This window comes from Babylonia areolata, chromosome 3, assembly GCF_041734735.1.
Source record: "Babylonia areolata isolate BAREFJ2019XMU chromosome 3, ASM4173473v1, whole genome shotgun sequence".
NCBI classification, from domain to species: Eukaryota; Metazoa; Mollusca; class Gastropoda; order Neogastropoda; family Buccinidae; genus Babylonia; species Babylonia areolata.
The window spans coordinates 45905252-45932751 of NC_134878.1; the positions used below are offsets into that span (position 1 = coordinate 45905252).

Sequence of the window (27500 nt, forward strand, 5' to 3'; positions counted from 1 at the left end):
GAAGAAAGAGAACAACGACTCCTCACCCAAACGCATTCATTGTGGAGTTTTGTTTTGTCAATGCTCTGAATTTTGTTTGTGCCATCTTCACGATGTATTTTATTTTCGTTGGAAGGAAAGACAATCGATCATTCAGATACAAGGAGCAACTTATTCTATGCGCACCCGAGAAAGCCAATTCGAAAACTTTTTTTGTTTTTTTTTTTTTTTTGTTGTTGTCTAGAACTGGTTTTCTGTATCTGTCTACAGCCCGGCTTTTGAAACTGTGTTTTCTTCCAGAAGAATGAAGTGCTGGCCTGAAGGTAACGCGTCCGTCTAGGAAGCGAGAGAATCTGAGCGCGCTGGTTCGAATCACGGCTCAGCCGCCGATATTTTCTCCCCCTCCACTAGACCTTGAGTGGTGGTCTGGACGCTAGTCATTCGGATGAGACGATAAACCGAGGTCCCGTGTGCAGCATGCACTTAGCGCATGTAAAAGAACCCACGGCAACAAAAAGGGTTGTTCGTGGCAAAATCCTGTAGAAAAGTCCACTTCGATAGGAAAAACAAACAAAACTGCATGCAGGAAAAAATACCAAAAAATGGGTGGCGCTGTAGTGTAGCGACGCGCTCTCCCTGGGGGGAGAGTCGCCCGAATTTAACACAGAGAAATCTGTTGTGATAAAAAGAGAATTACAAAGGTTTTGTCAATGAATGTCTCACACCCCCCCCTCCCCGCCCCTCGACCCCGTGAAATATATACAGTCAACACCGGAGGCCCTGAGGCAGAATCGGTAAGGCGGTGGACCTGTGATCCAGTGGTCACGGTTCGATCCCCCGTCTAGGGCCTGCTGTTGCGTCCTTGGGAGAGGCACTTGACTCAAGCTGTCCTCCGCTCCTCACATGGGTGAGGAAGGTGAAAACGGCGGAAGGAGAGGACTGGGCCCCGCCTTCCTATGCCGAGCTCTAGACACAGTGAATATGAATTCCTTACTGCCCCCGATGGCAGTAAAAGTTTGTGGGACTAAAATAACCTTTATACATTCCAGTGAATATATCCGTTCAGTGCGTGCATGTGTGAGTATGCCCAAGTTTTTATTTTGATATGCACTCGTATGTATCCTATTTTCTACTGTATCTGTGTTTGTGTATGATTTTTCGATTTATGTCCGTACCTTGTTATGTACTATCTCCCCCCCCCACGTCCCCCAGTATTCCTTGTGACTCCGGTACACTTGGTAATAAAGAAATACTCTATTCTATTCCACTTTATGAAAAAAAATGCAGCGAATGGAAAAGGGAACTATTTCAAGAATATTATCACATACGAATTGAGGGGAAAAAAGCGTTGAATTATCGTTTCAAATATTTTACCCTTAAAAAAAAAAATCCAGTTACGTATTTTCTATGGCCAGAGTGATTCAGTGAATGGCATTGCCTTACATTTTACTCAAAAGTTGAATGTGCAGAGTTATATCACTTACAAACCCCATGTTCTGTATCACATTGAAAAAAATCATTGTCGCACATAAGATGAAGTGTTTATATATATATATATATATATATATATATATATATATATATATATATATATATATATATAAGAAACAGAACGTTTCATTTACCTACTATTTAAAATGGTATTAACTCTCTCCATACGAACGGCGAAAGAGACGACATTAACAGCGTTTCACCCCAATTACCATCATCAAAATATTGCAAGCGGAAGGCTCTTATACTGAAGACGTGAATGTGGACAACGAATACCACAATTCTGACGACGGAAGCTAAAGGTTGGGTCATTCAGACACCCACTGGACATCCGAGGGGTCTGTGTAGAGGAGAAGAGAGGACTGGCCGTACTGAGTGAGTTAAAATATTTCTTAAAGCTGATGGAAGGTTTCGTATAAAACGTCTCTCTCTCTCTCTCTTCTCTCTTCCTCTCCCCTCCAGCTTCTGTTTCTCTCGGTCTCTCTAATCTCTAACCACACCCACCCCTCTTTCTCTCTTTCTGTTCTGTTATACTTCATCTGCCTCTCCAACTAAAGCGTTCATCAGCTACGCTAACTCTTCAACCCAAGACATTCTCTGACAGCTTTCCTGCCTCCACTCCCCCTCCCCCACCCTCACCCCCTCTTTTCAAACCTTCATCAGACTTGCCCTCAAAGAGAAAGGCTGTAAGGACTTTTCTGTGTACCACACACACACCCGACTCCCTTTATTACTCCCTCACCATCTCTCCACAGCCACAGACTTTTTTAATATATTTTTTAAAGAAATAAATTAACACCACGAATGCTAGAAAATGCGAAAAGAACAACAAACAAACAGCAACTCGTCTATCATAAAAGAACAACCCTCCCTCTCCCCCACCCCTTCCCATTCAGGCCTCCGCTCACCCTCATACCCCCTCCCCTCCCACACCCCACTCCCCCCCCCCCAAAAAAAACCAAACAAAACCACACACACAAAAAAACAAAAAACAAAAAATGCCCCCCACCACCACCAAGCACCGAGGCTCTCCCTAAAACACACCGACAACAATTTACAGCCTTAAAATCAAATCAGCCTTCGCCTCCAATCGACTCCTTGGCATCCAATAAAAGCCAATTAGCCAGGAAGCGGCCAGGGAGTTGGGGAGGCTGGGCACAGGCGGGCCAGACCCGCACGAGGGGCCCTAAATCGTGTGGGTCTGCCGGCAAGGGGAGGGGGGGGGGCGGTGGCGGGCGTTGTGGGGGTGGAGGGGTGTAAGGGAGGTCCCCCGGGGGAAGGGGATGTAGTAGGGACTGGGGAAGGGGCGGGAGGGGAAAATAATGGCCAACACGCCAGCGGGGCCCTGCAGCGAATTTGTGGCAATTTCCATTCTATTTCCTCCCCATTAGATCTGTCATGCTCCGGGTCTCGCTCGAGCCGTGAAATATCGACCAGACGTGGGGGTGGGGTGGGGGGTGGGGGGTTGTGGGGGGGAGGGTGACGGTTTGAGGGATGGGGGTGAAGATATGGGGTGGGGTGGGGGTGAAGAGTTGGTGGGTGGGTGGGAAGGAGGGAGAAAGGAGGGATGAAGAGGACGGAGGGTTGGGGTTGCCGCATCAAAGGGCACAGTGCCCCATCCCCCTTCTTCCTCTGCACCCAGCCTGCTCCCAAGGATGGGGAGAGTGGAGGGAGGAGAGGGCTGGGGGGTGGGGGAGAGAGAGGTGGAGAGGGAGTGGAAGATCGTGTCGAGACGTGTCCGGTCGTTGTACGACGTTTACGACGCTGACCGTTAGCAATGCAAATCTCGAAACTTTACACCCTTCCGTTTTATGTTAAGACCCTCTTGCAGTCACGCTGTCACGTAGAATGTGGCATTTGTTGTCAGGAGATTACAACTCTTCCTCCGTTTAGGTTAGACCGTTTGTATTATGTTGTCACGTAAAATGTCGCATCTGTTCTCGGGATATGTTCTCAGGAGATTGACACTATTCCGTTTATGTTTTATTATGTTGTCACGAAAAACGTGGCATCTGTTCTCGGGATCTGGTCGTAAGAGATTTACACTATTCCGTTTATGTTAGATCTTTTGTTGTTGATGTTGTTTTGGGTTTTTTTTTCACGTAAAACGTGCATCTGTTTTCAGGAAAGCAGTGACGAACGCTGCATCACGGTAAATTCGATTGCGAAAAAAAAAGGAAAAAAAAAAAGGTGGTAACAAGTCATGGTGGTGATGGTGATGATGATCATGATTCTAAACGAAGAAAAGGGATTAAATAGACTATAACAATCAGAATGGAAAACCCAATGTTGATCCAGTCATGGTGATCCGGGGTGGACGTGTATTTTTCTGGCAGTCCCTCTCCTGTCTTGACTACCCTCCTCCCCACTCCCAGCATTTCTCTATTTGTATTTCTATTTCTCTTTTTATCGCAACAGATTTCTCTGTGTGAAATTCGGGCTGCTCTTCCCAGGGAGAGTGCGTCGCTTCACTACAGCGCTACCCATTTTTGGGTATTTTTTCCTGCGTGCAGTTTTATTTGCTTTTGCTATCGAAGTGGATATTTCTACAGAATTTTGCCAGGAACAACCCTTTTCATGCCGTGTGTTCTTTTACGTGCCCTAAGTGCATGCTGCACACGGGACCTCGGTTTATCGTCTCATCCGAATGACTAGCGTCCAGACCACCACTCAAGGTCTAGTGGAGGGGGAGAAAATATCGGCGGCTGAGCCGTGATTCGAACCAGCGCGCTCAGATTCTCTCGCTTCCTATGCGGACGCGTTACCTCCAGGCCATCACTCCAAATGATTTTATGATTGTTGTTGTCGCTGCTGTTGTTCTTTTTTTTTCAGCGTCAATCGAAAAGACAAAAGACAACAACAATGGAAAGTGTTTGTTCCGGTGAGCTATGTACAGGGTTAAGAAAAAAAAAAAGAAGTCAAATACTAATTGAGGAACTTGCACAGTTTTCTTCTGAGTGAAATGATGCTGCTTTCTCGGCAAACATCGGTGTGGGCAGCTCTAAGTGATGAGCACCACTCACAACCAGACGTCTTTCTTGCATTTGCACTTCCATTTTTTTTTAAACAATGGAAAATTGACATCTACCGTTTATGTACCACTCGATAACTATGGAGTTTTGCTTGAAACATTGATTATTTATGCACTGTTTTCTTTGACAAGCCAGTGGCATACCCTATGCAGCCTGTATAACTTGAAAAAAATCTCTCAATTTTTTTGGTTTTTGTTGTTGTTATATAATATTTTATGAAAATATAATTATCCCCCTTTATGAAGTAGCCACAACTTCCTTCATTTTTTGGTACAGTATGTATGTACAAAGGCACCCATGTAGAACCGCTGTGTGGTCTGCTTAAGTAAACTGGTTGAAATCACGCTGACATAAGAAAAAAAACAACCCAAAAAACAAAAGTCCAATTAATACTATGGAATTTCCTTGTCCAAACGCTTTTAACATCTTGCGATTTGTGGCTCATATACGGATTGAGTGGGTCTCAAAGCTTTTCGGCGTTCTCTGTACAAGTCGTTCTTTCAAAGTTACCTTTCTTACAGATATTTGCCATCTTTATAGACTGAGCAATTGAAAACAAACGTTTTCATGAACTGGAAGACATCAGTCCACAACAAGTATAGCATCGCCGTTGACGAAACAAGCGTTGGGGAACCAATTCCTATCGTGAAATACTTCGATGTTATTGTATTTGTGTAATGAAGTCATTCCATCACCAAGTTCAGTCATGTCAACTATTGACAAACTGCATTTTTGGCATAATCTTTCATCACGTAGTATAATGGCAGCGTCCGATTTCCACTAATAGGTTGTGACTGCTAAGACAGAATTTAATTAGTGTATGAACATAAATGCCTGGTATATTAATATAAGAACAGCTGTAGTCTTGGCATGTCTTTAAAACTTGAAACAAAAATTTTCGCTGTATAAAAGCTTCTTCAGCCAATGGCATTCGTGTGTGTGTGTGTGTGTGTGTGTGTGTGTGTGTGTGTGTGTGTGTGTGTGTGTGTGTGTGTGTGCGCGCTGTAAAATCAGTTTTTTTTTTCTTCTTTTTTTCAACTATAAAACACGAATGTAGAACAGGCACCGTGTTCATTCATAAAATCATTTACTGAAGAATCTGGAATATGGTTATTACACGTGTTATCAATATCCGAACATACTTCCCTGTCGCACACACCGTCAATCTCACAACACACGATAATCTAATGAATCTAACTTGTCCAAGCAGATCTGGTGGGACCTTTGCCATGTAAATTTCTGACGATTAAACGGCAATTTTGTGGTCGGGGGAATGCACACCTTTCATAAAAAAAAACCCAAAACGAAACGACAGAACAAAAACTAAAAAAAAGATGTTAATTAGATATCTCCCTGATCTGCCGTAAAAATATGCAACTCAATGTTCCGCTCCGAACAAAAATTATACATTAAAAATTTTCAGTTGAAATTAATCAGAGTGTCAAGTTTCCGTGTCCCCAAATGTCACACCCAAACAGTAAAACTGGTATATATATATATATATATATATATATATATATATATATATATATATATATATATATATTATTTCATCAGCAGGTAAATCTTTTCCCGTTGATACTGAACCTCCACAATTGTGGTCACTGCAGGTGAGCTCTTTGAACACCTGGAAGATGGCTGTCAAGAGTTTGTGTTTTCTTTGTGACAACAGCGAGCAACGTGATCCTTCACTGTGATAGAAAATCTGATCCTGGTGCGAGGACAATCTGACTAGTCGCATCGGAAACTTGGATACTGGTGCTAAGAGCAGTTGATGGGGTGTCATCAACATCTGATCCAGCGTCCATCACACACACACACACACACACAGAGAGAGAGAGAGAGAGAGAGAGAGAGAGAGAGAGAGAGAGAGAGAGAGAGAGAGGAAAACCCACTTAATCCCGTTCGTTCTGAAAACTGAGAAAGGTGTCAGAAAAAAAAAACCTGACCCGGTATCGATAAAACCACAGCAGAAAGACACAAAATTTAATGGTCCTGTCCACAGTTTTTTGTTTTCCTTTTTCTGGTTCTTGTTGTAACCTTTGTCCCATTTTACATTCATTCAAAAGATTTTTTATTTAATTCGGACATGAACAACAGACAATGACAGAAAACACGATCAGAAAAGCCACACAACAAAAATGTCTGCACAACATGCAAGAGCAAACGACCAGTATGTAACCACTAACTGGGTCAGGAATGGACACAGCTAAATACATCAAACACTACAGAATCAAAATAATAAGGATGGGCTCAGTATAGTGCAGTCATCCCTGGTGACGACGGGTGCAATAGCCGAGTGGCTAAAGCGTTGGACTTTCAATCTGAGGGTCCCGGGTTCGAATCACGGTGACGGCGCCTGGTGGGTAAAGGGTGGAGATTTTTACGATCTCCCAGGTCAACATATGTGCAGACCTGCTAGTGCCTGAACTCCCTTCGTGTACATATGCAAGCAGAAGATCAAATACGCACATTAAAGATCCTGTAATACATGTCAGCGTTCGGTGGGTTATGGAAACAAGAACATACCCAGCATGCACACCCCCGAAAACGGAGTGTGGCTGCCTACATGGCGGGGTAAAAACGGTCATACACGTAAAAGCCCACTTGTGTATATACGAGTGAACGTGGGAGCTGCAGCCCACGAACACAGAAGAAGAAGAAGAAATCCCTGGTGACGAAAGTGTCTGATTTCCCCATGAAAGTGCACACTGCTTGTTCTGTTCAAGAAAAACGAATGCATTTTTTAAAGCACACCTGTCTAAAGATGCTCAGATTCACCATCCATGCTCTTTTGTAACCTTCAAAAGGTGTATCCATATTGTTAAAATATGTGTGCTGTTATATTCATAGTTATTTTATATGTCTAAGTTATTTATTTGATGCTGCTGTTAGTTTTATGTCCGTCATTTATTTGTTTCAATGATTTCTTGAATTCAATCAGATGTGTGTGAATGTGCGCACGCGCGCGCGCGCGTGGTGTTTATGTCTGCGTGCATGTGTGTATGAGTGTGCGTGTGCACGCACGCGCATGCTTGCGCGCGTGTGTAGTTCATCCATCCATTGCACCACATACTTTGTGACTAACCAGTTTGTATCGAACCACTCGGAATTTCTCATGCAAGATGAAAAATAAAAGGATTCTCGAGTCTTGGTTCATCTTCCTTATTATAAGATTATACATATTTACCAGTCTTTTTCTTTCTTCCTGTGATTCATTTTCCACATTTCTTCCCTTGGAAAATAAAGATTTTAAAAGAGAGAGAGGAGGCGGGGGGCGAGGGGCGGAGGGGTTGCAGGGGAAGAAAGGTGTTCTTCCTGACTTTTTTTTTCTCTCTTTGAAGAAGGATATGCCATATCACTCCCCCCCCCCTTCCTCCAAACCACCCATACATCTCCCTCCCCCCCTCCCACCGCACCCTCCCCCACACACACCTCCAACTCTCCCCCTCCCCTCCTGTTTTCCTTCCACGCTCCATTTCTTGTTGCCGCTTCACTGGCTGCTAGTCTCCCTTGAAGAGGATAATATGCTCTCGCTCTCTCTCTCTCCCCGTCACACATGTACCCCTGTCTGTCTGTGTGGTTGTGTGGATGACTGCTTGGCTGGTTGGCTGGCTGGCTGGCTGTCTGTGTGGCTGTCTGGCTGCACCATCTGTTGCACCTGACGCCAGTCAGCTGACTGAGTGGCCCCCCCTTTGCCCCGCGCTGTTTTCTATTACCTCATTTACTTGGCATTAGCCTATCTGTCTGGCTCGGCCTTTTCTTTGTTTTGAGGAAACAGCTATTATGAGTATTTTTGGAGCGTAAAAAAAAAAGAAAGGAAAAAAGGCAGAAAAAGTGAGAAAGAGAAAAAAGAAGAAAGTAGTAGTAGTTGTAGTAGTAGCAATAGTAGTAGTAGTAGTAGGAGGAGGAGGAGGTGGACGATATAAAGAAGACGACGACGACAAAGACGAAGACGGTGACGACGACGAAGAAAAAGAAGAGGACAAAGAGGATGATGATGAAGAAGCAGAAGACGAAGGCGAAGACGAAAAAAGAAGAAGACGATGACGAAGACGATGAGGGTGACGAAGAAGAAGAAGAAGAAGAAGAAGAAGAAAAAGAAGAAGCAGAAGATAATGATGAAGTGCAAAAGTGAGGTTCACAAAAGAAGTATATAATATAGTTAATGTCGCTTTCATGTTTTATATGTTCTAAGTATAACGAACTAAGCAGAAAAGTATAAACGATGCATAAATCGCCTACATCGCCTCATTTCTGTCAAGCTGATGTTATTTGTGAGGACTGGTCTACGACAGTCGATTTCTCTAGAAGATATCTACACACCTGGAAGCAGTCAATTTCTCTAGAAGGTTTACACTTGGAAGCAATATGACAAGTTATCTGATCTGTTCGCGGGCACAGCAACCGGCCGCGCAAAAAACAAAACAAAACTGTTCAACATCATTTATTGTCGTTCCTGCGTTTTTGCGCGGCCGGTGGAAATTTAGTTTCAAATCTCCCCTATGAATAGATTTAGCTTTAGAATTATTGTTCCGAATGGTAATTTCAATTTTCAACTTGATGTAAAATACTGATATTTGAAAGTGAACACAGATCAATATCTGTATCGAACCTATCTGAATAATACATTATTTCCGGTGTGCAGTTCTGACGCAACAGATCTTATATATTGAACTTCTTGTCGTTGATTTCTCGTATTTTCTGTTCGGTTGGTATATTTGATCATACTAGATATATTATCAGCAATATGTTTCCCTCTCCTTTTTCATTATTTCTTGCTTTTCTTAATTTACTTCCTTAACTGTGTCGGTCATATATTTTGTCTTAAAACCATTATCTCCACATTTACCGCTCACTGTTTTCAAATACAATCATAATCATAGCTGCCGTAACTGTCACGTGTATGCAATGGGAATTTTTTTTCAACATTACTGCACTTGTGTGACGTTTACCAGCCGTCTAATCAATTCAAACGAATGATAACTAAACACGCTTGAGCACTATATAAGCTGTCAGCTTGTTGCTCTGATGTTTGAGTGTATATCGACAATATATTTTCTTAAAAAACCCCAGAGATTTGTGTTTGAAACAAGAAGATGAAAAAGACAGATGGGAAAAGAAGAGAGACGAACAAAAAAAAAAAAGGTTGTTGGGGAAAGTTCAAATGAAAGAAAGAGAAGAAGGAAAAAAGAAAAACAAACCCCCCCCCCCCCCCCCCAAAAAAAAAACCGAAAAAAATAAAGTGTTGGGGTCGCTCAGAATAACAGCTTTGTCTTTCTCTCTCTCCTCCCCCCTCTCTCTCCCCCTCCCTCCCTCTCTCTCTCCCCCCTCCCTCCCACTCTCTCTTCCTCTCTCTCCTCCCTCTCTCCCTCCCTCCCCCCACTCTCTCTCTCTTTGAGTTCCCCCAAGAAACATGCACGCAGAGAACTCAGTGGTTTGGGCTTTTATGTGCCAGTTCCCGGGGCTGTGTTGTAGCCTGTCTCCCTTCATCCAGGCACGTCCTCATGACCCTGCTGGGTGCCGCAGTCTGCACAGGGTGTGAAGGAGGCTGTCTGCTGCGGGGGCCCAGTGGGTACGCCAAAGAAAACCGCCACGGGTCCCCGCTGTGGTTCGATTCTCGCATCACGAACTGCGTTGTTTTTTCCCTTTCTTTCTCTCTTCTCTTTCCCTTTTCCTTCCTACTCTTGAGTTTGAATGATGATCTGGGTGCTAGTCTTTCAAAAGGAACGAATAAAATCGAGGTCTCGTGGGCAGTATGCGTTTGGTGAAAGAACCCATGGGAAAAAGAAGAGTTGTCCTTGACATGTATATATATATATATATATATATATATATATATATATATATATATATAAAAGTGCAGATGAAAAAAAAAGGAAAAGGAAAAGGAAAATGAAAAAAAAAAAAAAAAGGAAACACAAAAACAGAAACATGAAAGACGTACGTGGCCGGAATATGATATACACATTCTGGCATTGGGAAAACACCTTGAATTTCACACACTTATGATCTGCTGTGACTACAAAGTTTGATGAAAGGGCATTTTGATCCCTCATACTCTGCAAATTCATTCTTCATTCTCCTCAAGATAAAACAAAAACAGAATAAAACAGTATCAGTATCAGTAGCTCAAGGAGGCGTCACTGCGTTCGGTCAAATCCATATACGCTACACCACATCTGCCAAGCAGATGCCTGACCAGCAGCGTAACCCAACGCGCCTTCTCAGGCCTTGAGGGGAAAAAAAAAGAAAATAATAGATAAATACATAAAAATACTACTACTAATAATAATATCTATAAGGCGCAAAATCTTGATGAAGTCAACTCTAAGCGCAAAAAAACAACAACAAAAAACAAAAAACCCAACAACAACAGCAAAACAGCAACAAATATGTTGTGCTACAAACTAGTATACAAGAGGATTCTGTTTCCTTACCATACACGCTACTATGTCCTTCCAGAAAACAAACAACAACAAACAAGCAAAACAAGACAACGTGTAACCCAAAAAGGGCCAACGAGTCGTCGTTTATTCATTTATATATAGTCTGTTCATCCAAGATGATGATATTAGACTGAAAATAAATGATATTATCATTATCATCATTTGTATTATTTTTTCTATCATAATGGTGATTATTATCATCATTAATTAGAAATCATTTGTGACAATCAATGGGAGGGGAAGGAATATTCAACTCAAAACGGGGCGGTTGAGGTGGAGGAGGGATGGGGGGGGGGGAGGGGAGGGGAGGGAGGCGAGGGGGAGGGTATTGAGGAAGGAAAAGAGACACAGAGAGAACAGAATTGGAAAAGATAGAGTACAAAATGTAAAATGGATAGGGTGGATGTCAGTGACTGGAGAAAGAAAAAAAACACAATATTGGAAGAGTGTTTGTGAGCTGGGGGGAGGGGGGGGGGGGGGGGAAAGCGGGATAACGACAGAAAATTAATCAATAATCAAAATATTGTATGCAATACTTCTATAGATTATTATTTAAAACGAGGATGATGTGGGGACCTACACTAAACAACCAACTGGACTATTTAACACATAACTAGCTAACTTTAATAAAGAACATTTTGTTATGCCCCCCCCCCCCAAGCCCCCTCCATTCGCGACAGTGATTTGAAATGCGTTTCCTTTATTCCTATATACTGCAACGAGAGTCTTCATTATCCTCCATAAAAACAACAACAAAAAAACAAAAAACAAAAAAAACAACGACAAACAAAGTCAAATCCCAAACAAACCGGTGAGGATATAAGCCACACATCCCTTCCTTCCGCTCAAATGAACGTAATTCAGGCCCAACACTCGGCTTATAATATCACAGATTGACATAAGTTTACATTTAGGCCAACAGCAAAGTGAGAGCTGTATTATCAATGGTTTCTCCAGTCAATGGGAAACCATTTACAGCTTAGTCTTTTGTGAAGGACTATGACTCTCAAACTAGGAGGCAAAACCGCACTGGCTCTTAGTGCTGCAGCCTTGTGGGCTAGTTGGCCTTTGGGAACCATCCCAACGCCGACTGTCCTAAAACCCTCTTGGCCGAGAGAGTGGGGATGTACTTGGGCAAGACACTCTCCACTATAATGAAATTCGAGCCCAAATAGTCGGAACAGCAGTTGCCTCCTCTGCTGTTCTGATGGTCATAGTCGGACACGACTGACTATCATATATATATATATATCCCTTTGATGCCTACACTCTACACCATTCTCCAGATAAACCACCAAGAACAAAACAATGTCCCAATCTATGAACGGCCCTGAGTTTATAACATGATATACATACATCCCTCCACCACTCACGGCAGGAGGGGTGGGGGGTCGGGGTGTGGGGTGGGGGGGTTGAACTGTGTTCCTGCTCTCACCAGTGGAAGGGAAGACAGGCGTGAAATGTGTGTGTGTCCGATCCGATGTCGCTGTTTGTCCCTATAAATGTGCAGCTGTCGTGCGGCACGCTGGGCCACACCGAGTCTGCTGCTGCCTGTCTTGGCTTGGCTTGGCTGCAAGTAGTACAGCCCTGTCACGCCTCTCCCTCTGTGTGTGTGTGTGTGTGTGTGTGTGCCTCTGTGTGTGTTTCTCTCTCTGTCTCTGCGCTCTGTCTGTCTGTTTCTCTCTCTGTGTGTGTCTGTGTATGTGTATCTCTCTCTGTGTGTGTGTGTGTGTGTGTGTGTGTGTGTGTGTGTGTGTGTGTGTGTGTGTGTGTCCCTCTCTCAACTGCCTCATGCTCCGCCTCTTCAATAATATCTTCATTTATACGTGGTATCTTTTTCCCCCTCTTTCTTTCTTTCTCTCTTTGTTTCTTTCTCCTATTTCTCTGCTTTGCTTTGGGTTTTTTTCTGTATTCTTTTTCTGTTTTCATTCCACAACCCCTTTTATCCGTTTTTTCACTCATCTCCTTTCTTCCTTCCTTCACGAAACTGTGATGGATTGTTTCGAAAGCCCAACCTTTTGGGTTTTATGCTCTCTCTCCTTCCTTTTCGTCCTCCTCTCTCTGTCACTGTCTTTATCTATCTACACACATTTTTAATCTTAGATAAGAGTGGGGGGGTGGGGGCATATTCCTAGATATAAGGCGTTCAAAAGGCAGTTTATAATAATAATAATAATTTATTTTTATATAGCGCTCAAATACAAGCATAAGCAAGCTCTAAACGCTTTACAATCCAGTACATAAAGTGAAACAATACAGCCTTTAAAAAGTAGTGGAAGCATAACAGAATCATTAATATTAAAAAAACAAAAAAACAAACCCACACTGCATAAACTCACAAAGTAACATACTCTCACTACTACAACTGTTACACTCCAACACACACACAGACACACACACACACACACACACACATGATTAAACGGCTGAGATAACAGCAATTTTCACTTAAAATACATACATGTAAAAAGGAGCATAGTTGTAATTTGCATGCCATAGATTTTGCAAAAAATTGTAAAATAAAGTTTTAGAAAAGGTAAAAGGGGTAAAAATCGGCAGTCATTCTCCCTTTCGAACCATACCACCACCATCCATCTACCCACCCCCATTCTCTCTACTCACCTATCACACACACTCACATTGCCATGAGCCTGGGACAACAGCACTATTTGAGTTATGACAAGTATTTCTTAAAGAGATAAGTTTTAAGATTTGCTTTACAGGTAGATAGATGAGTTGTTTGTCTGAGAGCAATAGGCAGAGAATTCCAAGTTGATGGGCCGAAGACGGAAAATGACCTTTTTCCACACGAGTTAAGGAAGTATCGGGGAACGATAGATTCGATAAGATAAGAATAACTTTATTATCTCCAGCTAGAGATTTTTGGCCAGGTGCATTATCACAACACAAAACAAGTAAACAACATGGAGACCAGAACTGTAAAAATCAACAACAGCTACTAGGAATATAACGAAGACACAAATGTCAACATATCACATACACCGTTTCATACATTCATTCTACACATTGCAGGTAATATTTCAAATATAAAAACAAAGAATTAATAAACATTATTTTGAATATAGTCTTGAGCATAGCCTACTTTTCTGCACATTGATTGTAATAATAAGAACACAGCATTCCTTTCCGTAGCTGCGGAAGAATCTTGTATCACGACCAGCCAGTTTTTGAAGACTTTTTCATTTTTTTCAGTTTCAGATTGGGACGTCTTGTTATTCTCATCTCTGCACCCTTACACCATCCTAACCCCCGCCCACTTCCCTCCCACCTGTTCTATGGAAGTTTAAACATTTCTTTTAGAGTTCTGTCAAAAACTTGTCTTGGAGATAAATGAGAACAACCCCACCCACACCCACCCCCCACCACCATTTTTGTTTCCTTTTTTTCTTTCTTTTGGGTATGTAATCAGTTCCGCATCCAAACTCGCAACCCCTCTTTTTCTTACTCTGCCTTTTTTTTCTTTTTTTTTCCCACCTCCAGCTTCTCTTCCCTTTTTCGCACCACTAAAAGCGGATGCAGTTGACTCACTGCACTGCATGAGCAGGCATCGGCACGTGAAACACGGCGGGGTTTGGCGCGGGCGTTGACAGACACACACACACACACGTCGCGCGAAAAGAACAAAATAATAATAATAAAAATAAGTAAATAAATAAATAAAATAAAATAAAAAAGAAGAAGAAAAGAGCACACACGTAAGAAATTTGCCGCCTTTCACCGCCTCAACCCGGCTACAGGCATGAGTCGTCTCGTCCGAAGACAAGGCTATGGTGCAGAATATTGAGTTGGGGGGGAGGTGGGGAGGGGGGTGGAAGAATTATAACTGGTAACAGCAGAATTCGTGACCTCATGATTTTTTTTTTTTTTTTTTAACTATAAAGCCACCGGCCTGTGTACATACCGGGGTAAAGGGATGGAAACTAAACTGATTAAGACAATCAACGGAACATTCACAAATATACAACATCGCAGATCATCGCTTTCGTATTGCTGACGTCTCACGCAGTGCACTATTTGATGACCCGATAAGTAGGGCCCGTGTTGTGGAATGGAACCTCTTGCTTTGAAATGCCCATGAAATATCAGCGACGCCAAGCTGCTTCTGAACTGCAAAATGCTTTTCAGTTTGAAAAAAAAAAAAAAAAAAAAAAAAGGCCAGACATCGTTCTTGTAAATTCCTGCAATATTAATATTTGTGTGTATATTTTGGTCGCAGACAGATGTACGTACGTTAAATAGTTTTCATTTTCTTAGAATTAGCTTTTCTTTCACACACACACACACACACACACATATATATATATATATATATATATATATATAGAGAGAGAGAGAGAGAGAGAGAGAGAGAGATGTCTTTCTATCTATGCATCTATATCTATCTATCTATACATTATCCCGGTTGTGGTAATGATGTAAATTATCTATTTGCAGAAAACATGGATCATTTTCAGTAAACGATGCTCTCCACTCTTTCTGAAAGCAATCTGTCGTGCGCTTTTTCAGTTCTGTGAAGAGAAGAGAATGAAAAGGAAAGAGAAAGAAAGAGAGAGAGAGAGGAGGGTGCGGATGGGATGGGGTGGGGTGGGGTGGGGGTGGGGGGTGGGGGGTCAGGCAGACAGACGGAGCTTTAGGACAAGCTCTCAGATGCATATATACGTACCATCACAATTCACAGCACATAAGAACCCATCATGTAAAACGCATCGGCAAGGGGCAAGACCGACCACAGCCGATGACTTCGTAGTCAAGTCTCAAAAACATTGATGACTCTTTGATCACAAATTGGACGCAAACGTGTACAGACAATATGAAACGTGACCAATGGAATATTGATACAGAGGAAACGACGACAGGTGTACCTTTGTGTACTGCTAAAAAACATCAGTCTGTAAAAATCAAATAGAGCTGAAGTTGACAGAGACGCATTACATACAATGATGTGATGGGGGAAAAAAACAACCTCATCAAAATGTTTGAACTATTTTCTCAGAACGACGTATCATGCTTTGATTGATAGATTGTCTACGACAATTATAATTATAGTGTGTCATACACAACGCTGATTGACTGATCGACTGATATTTTGGTAATGGAAATTTATAAAAAAAAAAAAAAAAAAAAAAAAAAAAAAAGTTCAGCAAAACCACCAGGGGACAAAGAGAACAGTGACAGGGTCGCCCAGAACGCACAAACAACAGTGAAGCAATGGTGGCTGTGCTGCCAGAGATGACTGAAGAGTGGGAAGATAGTTGTCATGGTCCAAACCCTTTTCCATCGGTTACGAAAGAAAGTGCAATCTAAAAAAAAAAAAAAAAATTAAAACAGAGAGAGAGAGAGAGAGACAGACAGACAGGCAGAGCGAGAGAAAGAAACAGATACAGAGGAGAGAGAGAGGGAGATACAGTGACAGAGAGACAGAGACAGATAGAGACAAAGAGAGACAGAGCTAGAGAGAGAGAAAGAGAGACAGAGACAGAGGGAGAGAGAGAGAGAAAGAGAGAGCGAAAGAGAGAGAGGGGGAGACAGAGAGAAAGAGAAAGAGAGAGAGAAAAAAGAGAGAGAGACAGAGAGGGAGAGACAGAGAAAGAGAGACAAAGAGAGAGACACACACACACACACACACAAAGAGAGACAGAGACATAGACAGAGGGAGAGACAGAGAGAGAGACAGAGGGAGAGACAGAGAAAAAGAGAGAGAGGGAGACAGAGAGAGAGACAGAGAGAGGGAGACAGAGAATGAGAGAAAGAAACAGAGGACGAGGGAGAGAGAGAGAGAGAACGAACGAGAGAGAGAGAGAGACAGAGACAGAGAGGATAAGAGAGAAAGGAAGAGAGGGGTGTGGGGGGTGGGAAGGGGGGGGAGGAAAAAGACAAATCCGCCGAGGACTGACGCCTTCCAGACTGATTGTCAGGCCGGGTGCAGAATGCGCGGAACTTTGATGAAGTGTTGCCGCGCGCGGCCCTGTCTGCGGGATGCATTGTGGGAAGGCTAGCAATGCATTCTGGGAGCATGTCTGACGCGCCTTCCTGTCAGGAGCTGCCTCGCAACTTCAAACTAGATGCCCTCAGGTTGTCTCCCTTTGCCTGCGGCGGGGCCCTTGAAACGTCTGTCGGAAGCCTTTTTTTTTTTCTTTTCTTTTTTCTCTCTCTCTCCTTTTCCCTCCCGTTGTTACGTAGGCTTCAAAACAGCGGTTAGGACGGCAGGAGATGGACTCGGGTTTATTTCACAATGAGCAATGAGTTTGCCACCCTCGCCCGCTCAGTCCTCCCTTCCGGGATACAAAGTCAAGGTTGGCAAAAGTTTTCTTTTCTCCCCCTAAAGTTCACACACACACACACACACACACACACACACACACACACACACACACGCACACACACATCGATACAAACAGACAGACAGACACAGACAGACAGACACAAACGTACACCACACACGGCAACAACAAAACAGCCTCCTAAAAGAGAACCACCACCACCACCCTCAAAACAAGAACACGACAACCACCACCACCACTCCAAAATACAACAACCCCCCCTCTCACCCCCCCCCCCATGAAAAAACAACAACCCCCCCCCCCCACCCCAATGAAAAAAAAACAAACCCTCCCCATGAAAAAACTGAAAAAAACAACACTCCCCGCCCACGAAAAAACAACAACCCCCCAAAAAACAACAAAATAACAACACCCCCCCCCCCCCCTCTCATAAAAAACAACAACCCCCCACCCCCTATGAAAAAAAACAACAACCCCCAAAGCAACAACCCCCCCCCCCTGCACCCTCCCACCCCCATGAAAAAAACAACTCCCAAAAACAACAAAGCAACAACAAATACAACAACCCCCCAGAAAAACAACAAAACGCCACCCCTCCTCCCCCATCCCCACAATAACATCAATAAAACAACGCCCCCCCCCCCCCCCCCCCGCCCCCCCTCCCCCAACCCAACACAACAAAACGACGACAACAAAAACAACATAACACCCTCCAAAACAGCACCACCACTGACCACCACCACCACCACCACCACCATCACCAACAAAAAACCCACGTCCTACTCACAGCTCGTATTTCTTGCCCAGGCCGCAGGTGGCCCTGTGGCGGCTGTAGTAGCGGTTCTCCAGGTCGATCTTGGTCTCCCCGATCAGGTCGTCCATGCCCACCAAGTCCCAGTCAAACACCTGCACCGTCAGCAGCGACTCCATGGGGAACGTCGCCTCGAACTCCATGCACCTGGATGGAGGGGAAAGGGAAGAGAAGAGAGGTTAATCAAGGAGGTGGAGAGGTGTTCTGCCAATGTATATCTATTTGTATTTCTGGTTGTTTTTTTTATTGTTGTTGTTGTTGTTACAACAGATTTCTCTGTATGAAATTCGGGCTGCTCTCCCCAGGGAGAGCGCGTCGCAACGCTGAAAGCGCCACCCATTTTTTTTTTGTTGTATTTTTTTATGTATGTGGGTGGATGAGTCTGTGTGTGTGTGTGTGTGTGTGTGTGTGTGTGTGTGTGTGGTGTGTGTGGTGTGTGTGTACAGCGGGAGGCGAATGTTTGGACTTATCTTGTGTTTCAGTGTCAGTGGTAATTATGTAGCTTTTCATGCCTGGTCAACATTGATTATGCCACTTCAGTTACTGTGTTGCATGGTTTGATAAATGTTCATTTAAAAAAAAAAGGTTATGTATATATCATAACATACATACATACATACATAAGAGAAAATACCCCCCCCCCCCCAAAAAAAAAAACCAAACAAACAAACAAACAACAAACAACAACAACAACAAAAAAGAAAAAAGAAAAAGGAAACTGGTAGTAGTTTCTCATAAAAAATGGCTGATGTACATATAAACATCGGACACAATTCTGAAAGCGTGGTACCATATCACAGCTGCTTGTCACACCGTAATAAAGCACAGCTATGCACTGAGATGCAAGATACAGAACAAAGTTATATCACTATCATAACTGCACAATGTACGAGGGTCATTCAATAAATAAGGTGAATTTTTCGGTATAAGGACTTCTAATACAGATAGAAGCTTACTTTTTTTTTCTTTTTTTTTTTGTTTTACTTCTTTTTCACATGGATTTAATTTGTTTTGCAGATTAAAAAAAAACTTTGAGAGTTTTGGCGATTAACAAAGATGGCCGACCAAGAAGCATGCTCCAGGATTGAACAGCGGTCAGTTATCAAGTTTTTGGTTGCTGAAGTATATATATATCCTTGTATATATGTGTGTGGGGTTGGGGGTGGGAGATATGGGCGTATGTGTGTGTGCTTGTACAAGTAAGTGTTCATCTCTGTGAGTGTGTGTTTGTGTGTGTGCCGTGGAAGCTGCGATACGTAGACTAGAAATGAGTGTGTGGAGGAGGGGGGTGGAGGAGGTGCAAGGTAATGTGTGTGTGTGTGTGTGTGTGTGTGTTGGAGCTCATGTACGTTTATATGTATTTGAATGTACTTTCATATCTGTGAAACTGCATGTTTGGTGCATTTCTGTTATGCATGTGTGGGTGTATGTGTGAATGTGTGTCTTCATATTTTACATTTATTCGCTTATTTATCACCATTGTTGTCTTATTTATTTATTTTTTATTATTATCATTTTATTAGTATTACTATTATTATTACTACTACCTTTTTCTATATTATAATTATTATTCATTTATTTATTTATTTATGTAAGCTTATCTATTATTTATTCCCCCGTTTTTTTGGGTTTTTTTCTCAAGGCCTGACTAAGCGCGTTGGGTTACGCTGCTGGTCAGGCATCTGCTTGGCAGATGTGGTGTAGCGTATATGGTTTGTCCGAACGCAGTGACGCCTCCTTGAGCTACTGAAACTGAAACTGAAACTGCTGAAGGGTGCAAACCAGTTGAAATTCATAGGAGAATGTCAACTGTGTATGGTGCCACATGTTTCAGCCGAAAAAATGTCTACAAGTGGGCTAAATTGTTTAAAGAAGGACGGAGCAGTGTTGAGGATGAAGACAGGCCTGGAAGGCCTACAAAAGTGAGGTCTCCTGAGGTGATCGAATCAGTCAATGACCTCATTCAGTCTGACAGAATGGTGACAGTGGATGACATTGCAAGGACTTTGAGCTTATCTGTTGGGACAGCACACAAAATTGTCCATTATGACCTTGGCTACTCGAAGGTCAGCTGCCGGTGGGTGCCAAAGATGCAAGGCCTCACACAGCAGCCCGAACGGTGCAGACCATCAACGAGCTGGGCTGGGAACTGCTCCCTCATCCCCCTTACAGCCCAGACCTTGCCCCTTCAGACTTTCACCTGTTTGGTCCCTTGAAAGCGTTCACGAGAGTCACGAAGTTTGAAAGTGACGATGAAGTCAAAAGTGTGGTGAGCGACTGGCTGAGACATCAGTCCAAAGATTTTTACGCTGAGGGAATACGGAAGCTTGTGCACAGATGGGAAAAGTGTGTGACAGTGCTGGGAGACTACGTTGAAAAAAACAACAAAAGTAAGCTTCTATCTGTATTAGAAGTCCTTATACCGAAAAATTCACCTTATTTATTGAATGACCCTCGTATATAAAACTTATCACTGACTTAAATTTGTATTCATAGACCACCTGGCAGCAAATAACTTATTACAAACAATACAAACAAAAGTTTTTCCGAGCTGCATACTCCTCGATTGTTAATCGATGTTCATGTTCCAAATGTGACTGCGATTAGCACGTGTAATGTTGGGTGACCGTGTACTCAAGCCAAAAGGCCAATTTCTGTAATTTTACAGACAATCAAGGTGCATCTTATTTTTACTATCAAGAGTCATTGGGGCGCTGCACTGAAGAACCGTGTTCATGCGGTGTGTCAAGCGACGGGCGCAGTAGCCGAATGGTTAAAGCTTTGGACTTTCAATCTAAGGGTCCCGGTTTCGAATCTCGGTGGCGCCTGGTGGGTAAGGGATGGAGATTTTTCCGATTTCCCAGGTCAGCATATGTGCAGACCTGCCAGTGCCTGAACCCCCTTCGTGTGTATACATACGCAGAAGATCAAATACGCACGTTAAAGATCCTGTAATCCATGTCAGCGTTCGGTGGGTTATGGAAACAAGAACATATCCAGCATGCACACCCCCGAAAACGGAGTATGGCTACCTACATAGCGGGGTAAATAAGCAAAACGGTCATACACGTAAAATGTTAAATGTTACATGTTTGTCTGAGTGTGTATATAATGCGTGCCTGAAATCTGATTGAATGACACAGGAAAGAATGATGAGCGCCCAATGGCAGCCGTCAGTCGGCACTACCCAGGTAGACAGCCTGTTGTGTAAATGACTCCGTGTTTGTAAAGCGCTTAGAGCCTGGTCTCCGACCGAGGATAGGCGCTATATAAGTATCCATATCAATCAGTCAAGTGAAATTTGGTGGAGTCCATCCCTCAGGTCTACATCTCAAGGCCGGGTTTTCTTGTTGGCTGTAACTCCTCACATGCGGCAAGCAGCACAGGGTTACATGGTTACCGGTAAGCAAAGAAGAACCCCTGACCTGACCAACACCGGACAGTTAACTGTATTCACACCGTTCATCACGTCAGGATCCTTGCCGTGATTATCACGCAGCAGCAAAGCAAGGGTTTTTTTTAAAATTTTGTTTATTATTATTATTATTTTTTTTTTTACATTGTTGCTTATTTGTACTCCACTGCACAGGGCTATATTAGGACGGTCAGTCCAAAGAAATTGAAAGGTTTCACCGCGTTAAATACAATAACGTTACATTTGCATTTGTATTTCTTTTTATCACAACAGACGTCTCTGTGTGAAATTCGGGCTGCTCTCCCTAGGAAGAGCGCGTCGCAACACTACAGCGCCACCTTTTTTTCCCTTGCGTGCAGTTTTTATTTGATTTTCCTATCGATGTTTTTTTTTTCTACAGAATTTTGCCAGGAGCAACCCGTTTGTTGCCGTGGGTTCTTTTACGTGCGCTAAGTGCATGCTGCACACGGGACCTCGGTTTATCGTCTCATCCGAATGACTAGCGTCCAGACCACCACTCAAGGTCTAGTGGAGGGGGAGAAAATATGCGGTTGAGCCGTGATTCGAACCAGCGCGCCCAGATTCTCTCGCTTCCTAGGCGGACGCGTTACCTCTGGGCCATTACTCCATATTTGCAAACGCCATGTAAACAAACGAAGACACATAACAACAACAACAACAAAACCAGCAACCAAATAACAAACACACAAACAAAAAAACTGCAAAACAACCCAGCTCACTACATACCTTAACATTCAATCTTCTCAAAGCCAATAAGATTAGGTTGTGCCTAGGACGTCAGGTTTTTTGCTTAACTCGCCATCTGGGGCCGATGGGGTTGGGGGACTAAAGTCTCTCTAACATCATGATAATTATAACTATCATCAATGGACAAGCCGCTCACTCTATCATCATATTCTTCACTGTCATTAGAACGGGGCAATCCTCTTCCTATATCATTATATTATCATTATGATCACCACGGGGGCAAACCTCACAATTATGATAATTCATTATCAATATTATTATTATTATGATCATTATTATCAACGGATAAAATCTCACGCTGTCATAATAATTTTCATCGTAATTATTATGGAGCAACTCTCAACACTATCATTCTTCTCAGCGCTATAATCATTACACGGCGGAAACTCACGCGTGCGGCATTTAATTTTCACCGCTATAACAATTATTATCTTAATGATATATATATACATCCCCCTCCCCCCCACCCCCAGTTCAGGAACTTCCTTTCGTCAAGCACGTGGTGAGAGATACAGCCGACGTCATGCTGTTTTTGTTGTTGTTTGTTATCGGTCAAGTCCTTTGGGGGCGAAAGACGGCACGAGTTTTACGCCACTATCTACCCCCTCAACGTCATCGCCATCATTATCATCAACATCATTAGGGAGCAGGGGGGAAGCTCTCAAGACCTCCTAAAGCGCCATGGGGGGCTACAGATCACGCAATCACCGTCATCATCATCATCAACACGGCCGCTATCGCAACTAGGATCGTTATTAATAACAGTTTTGATCAGTGACGTCAACAGGGGTAGGAGGAAGGGTAGAGGCGCTGGAAACTCCAGTCTTCTGCTGCACGTGTTGCTGTGAATGGGGGGAGACGACGCCCTCACAATTCTCCCTCTCTTTCTCTGTGTGTGTGTGTGTGTGTGTGTGTGTGTGTGTGTGTGTGTGTGTGTGTGTGTGTGTGTGTGTGGGCGTGCGGATGTGTGTGTCTGCGGGCGTGTGCATGTTTGTGGTGTGTGTGTGTGTGTGTGTGTGTGTGTGTGTGTGTGTGTGTGTGTGGGCGTGCGGGTGTGTGTGTCTGCGGGTGTGTGCGTGTTTGTGGTGTGTGTGTGTGTGTGTGTGTGTGTGTGTGTGTGTGTGTGTGTGTGTGTGTGTGTGCGCGCGCGCGCGTGTGGGCGGGTGTGTGTGTGTTTGTGGTGTGTGTGTGTGTGTGTGTATGTGTGTGTGTGTGTGTGTGTGTGTGTGCGGGTGTGTGTGTATGTGTAAGTGTATGTGTATGTGTGTGTATGTGTGTGTGTGTGTGTCCGCGCGTGCGCGGGTGGTGTGTGTGTGTGTGTGTGTACATGCGTGTGTGTGTGGGTGGGGGGGGTTGTACGTGTGTGTGTGTACGCGTGTGTCTGAGACACACAGAGAGAGAGAGAGAGAGAGAGAGAGAGAGAGAGACAGAGACAGAGACAGAGACAGACAGACAGAGACAGAGACAGAGAACAGAACAAATTAGATCCACAGATTGTGTAATAGCACAGCATTTAAATTTGTCTGGAAGTTATGGGGTTGCATGCCGCAATTATTCATTCATTCATTCATTTATCTATCGTCAGAAAGTCCAGGACCATGCTGCTCGCTTGTCTTTCGTTCCTCTCAATTTGACGAAGTCTCTCCTCTCCTTCATGCTTTATACTGGCTCCCAGTACAAGAAAGAATGGTTTGCAAAATCGTCTCTCACTGTTTCAAGTCCATTGAGGCTACTGGTCAACAGTATCTTTCTGATCCCATTCATCCTTACATACACTCACGCCAACTCCGCTTTTTTTCTGACAACCACCTGCTAAGGAACTCCCCCCCCCCCCTCCCCGCGCACCCCCTGTTCGAACCAAAACGTATGGCCAACGCAGTTTTTCATACCAAGACCCCATTCTTTGGAATCAACTTCCTCAACCTCTCCGTCACTCATCTTCGCTATAATCTGTCAAGTCCAGTCTGAAGACCCACCTTTTCCCCTCCTAAGTAATTTTCAACAGCTCATCCGTTTCCAGTTTGAACTAAAAATGACTATTAGTGAGTGAGCGAGTTGGAGAGTTTCTCGAATTTGTTGGGTGTACTTCTTGATTGTGTACTATCTATGATTGTGTGCTATGACGTGTGTGCATGCGTGCTTGTGTGTGTGTGTGTGTGTGTGTGTGTGTGTGTGTATGTGTGTGTGTGTGTGAATATTAAAAAAAAAATGTTTGATATCTTGTTTTCAGTCTTTTTTCCTTTTGTTATTTACGTGTGCGTTCTATTTGTAAACGCCTAGGGGTTATTTTCAAGATTAGGCGTAAATGTTCATAATGATGACGACAATAATAATAATAACAGTAATTATGACGATAATGATAATAATAACAGTAATGATGATGATGATGATGATGATGATAATAACAATAATAATGATAATAATAATAATAGTAATCATCATCATCATCATCATCTATTTATCTACTATTCATTTATTCATTCATTTAATATCTTTAAAAAAACACAACTATTTCCCTTTGTATCTTCCGTTATCGCTGTGGAAGCTTCTGCTAGTGTTCAGTGTTGTTGCCTCCAGCTCCACCCAGAGAAAGCACGAACACTATCCATACAGTCACTATATCACCGTGAACTACACTACGCTGACACGACAGCTGGCCATCAAAAGTCCTTTTAATTCCCTCTCCATCCTAGGCTGCTTCTGCTTTATTTCACTTTCTTTTTCTTATCACATTGTTTTGATTTGATTGTTTATTTTGGTTTATTCCCTCAATGTGTTTATGTACGCCACTGAATGCAATCAGAACCATTTCCGCCGTGAAGAATATCACTGTTCAAACATGCAAGGAATCAAATAAAGGCAATTCAGCTTCAATTTTCAGATTACATCTCTCTCTCTCTCTCTCTCTCTCTCTCCCCACGTTCTACAGACTCCTACCATCCTATCAACTTCTATCTTTCCCCTCTTCTTATTTAATACACACGAACAGAAATAGAAAGTTATGAAAAAAAAAACCCAAAAAAAACCAAAAAAAAAACACACTTGTCAGGTGCTTATCGAGAATAATATCTGTTATTTTGTAATTCTGAAAGGAGGAAAGTGATAAATATATTACCTTCAGCAAAACAAATTTGCAGAGGTTTTAGACAATTTTCACGCAAGATGAAATGAATTCTCTATCTCCCTTACTCTCCCTCGCACGCACACACACACACACACACACACACACACACACACACACACAGACACACACACACACACACACACACACAATCTCACTTTCTAAAACCCTCTCTTTATCTCCCTCACACACTCTCTCTCTCCCTTTCATCACTAACACACACACGCACTCACACACTCACACACACACACACACCGCACACACCCCCACACCACCTTCTCCCCCCCCCACACACACCCCGTCAAAGCAATGCCACCACCACCACCACCACCACCACCACCAGCACCGCCATCCGCCGCCGTTCCAGACAAGAGATAGGTTTCTGTAATGGAAACAGACAAGATATGAAATGGACACCAACAGCTGCGTGGCAGTCCCAGTTCGCCGAATCGTATTCCTGACAACACAGAAATTATGTTTCTTTCATTTCGGCAAGGGAGAAGTATCCAAATAATTATGTCCCCCTGCGCTTCCCACGGCTTTGGCGATGGAGCGGCGGGCCTTTCTGCTCGCTGAAGAAGATGATAGGATTAGGTTCAGTGACGGGCACAGGCGAGGTCTGATCCCCCCCCAACTGTGGGCAAACAACGGGAAGAAACCTAAACACAACAACAACACACACACACACACACACACACACACACACACACACACACACACACACACGTGCATTCACCCACTCACTAACATACACACACACGTACGCGCGCACGCACACACACACAAACACACACACATAAGCGCGCAGAAACCTTAACACACACTCTCACACACACACACTCACACACACACACACACACACACACACACACACACACACACCTCCACAACCTCCACCCCCGCTCCGCCACCATGATCCCCTCCGCCCCCACATATAAGTCGCACACACAGACACAACAACACCACGCCCCCCACCCACCCACAGTCATAATACGTAGTTATGTATCCTCCACCTCCAACACCCACAATCGCACGTGAGTGCGCGCTAACACCCCACCTACCCACCCTCCTCTCTCGTACCTCCCCCATCACTTTTCCCCATACCGGTCACCCCTCCTCGCCCCCATACCCCCCATTCCACCCCCTCTCCTCCCCTCCGCCGCTCCACGCCCCCATTCCATCTCACCCATACACGTGTACACAGAGCCCCATATACCAGGGCTTTCCTCGTCAGCCGAGCCGAGCCGAGCCGCCCACAAGTGTGAAATGATGATTGGTGAGTTCATCTATTTTGGCGCAGTTTATTTTGCAAATTGGCCCCTCTATCCGCCGTCCGATGCCATCAAGCTCCGTGCGATACACACACAGGACCACGTGGGTGGGCTCTGACTGACTTGCACGAGGTTTGGTTTTTGCCCTGGCACCACACACACACACACACGACTAGGAAGGGGGTTGGGTGGGGTGTGGGTGGAGAGTGGAGAATGAAAGAGAGAGAGAGAGAGAGAGAGAGAGGGCGGGGAAGGAGAGAGAGAGAGACAGACAGACAGAGAGATAGAGAAGAGAGAGGAGAGAGAGAGAGAGAAGAGACAGAGGAGAGAGACAGAGAGAGAGAGAAGGGAGAGAGAGAGACAGAAGAGAGGAGAGAGAGAAAGAAGAGAGAGAGAGGGGGAGAGAGAGAGAAAGAAAGAAAGAAAGAAAGAGAAAGAGAGAGAGAGAGAGAGAGAGAGAGATGGAAGGTAGGGTGTAGAAAGGGGTGGAGGTCGGAAAACGAAGTGCCCCAGTCTCTCTGCAATCATTCATTATCTTCTCTTTTTTTTTTCTCCTCCTCTCGTTTTGTTTTTCTTTCATGAATAATGGATTTTAAAATGTGTCTTTTTATATTACCACCACGAAAGATGAGAGAGAGAGAGAGAGAGAGAGAGAGAGAGAGAGAGAGAGAGAGAGAGAGAGAGAGAGAGAGGGGGGGGGGGGAGGAAGCGACAGAGAATTAGAACGAACAAGTGATTGATAAACAAACCAGTGACATGTGATGGTGTACAGAGAAAGCAGGAAGACGGGCAACATGTCAGTTCCATCGGACACTCTGGTTCAGGGTGTTGCCAAAACAAAAATGCATAACCTCCCCCACC

At 43.7% G+C, this 27500-nt stretch overlaps 1 protein-coding gene across 1 annotated transcript in view; it reads right to left on the reverse strand.

The window, feature by feature from the left end:
• Positions 1 to 18207, reverse strand: part of LOC143280337 (otoferlin-like) — a 105616-nt gene extending 87409 nt beyond the window's left edge. Inside the window, exon 1 of the mRNA XM_076584971.1 lies at positions 18041 to 18207. Coding sequence (XP_076441086.1) covers positions 18041 to 18207 — 167 coding nt within the window. The remainder of the gene's footprint in view (positions 1 to 18040) is intronic.
• Between the last annotated feature and the right edge of the window lie 9293 nt (positions 18208 to 27500).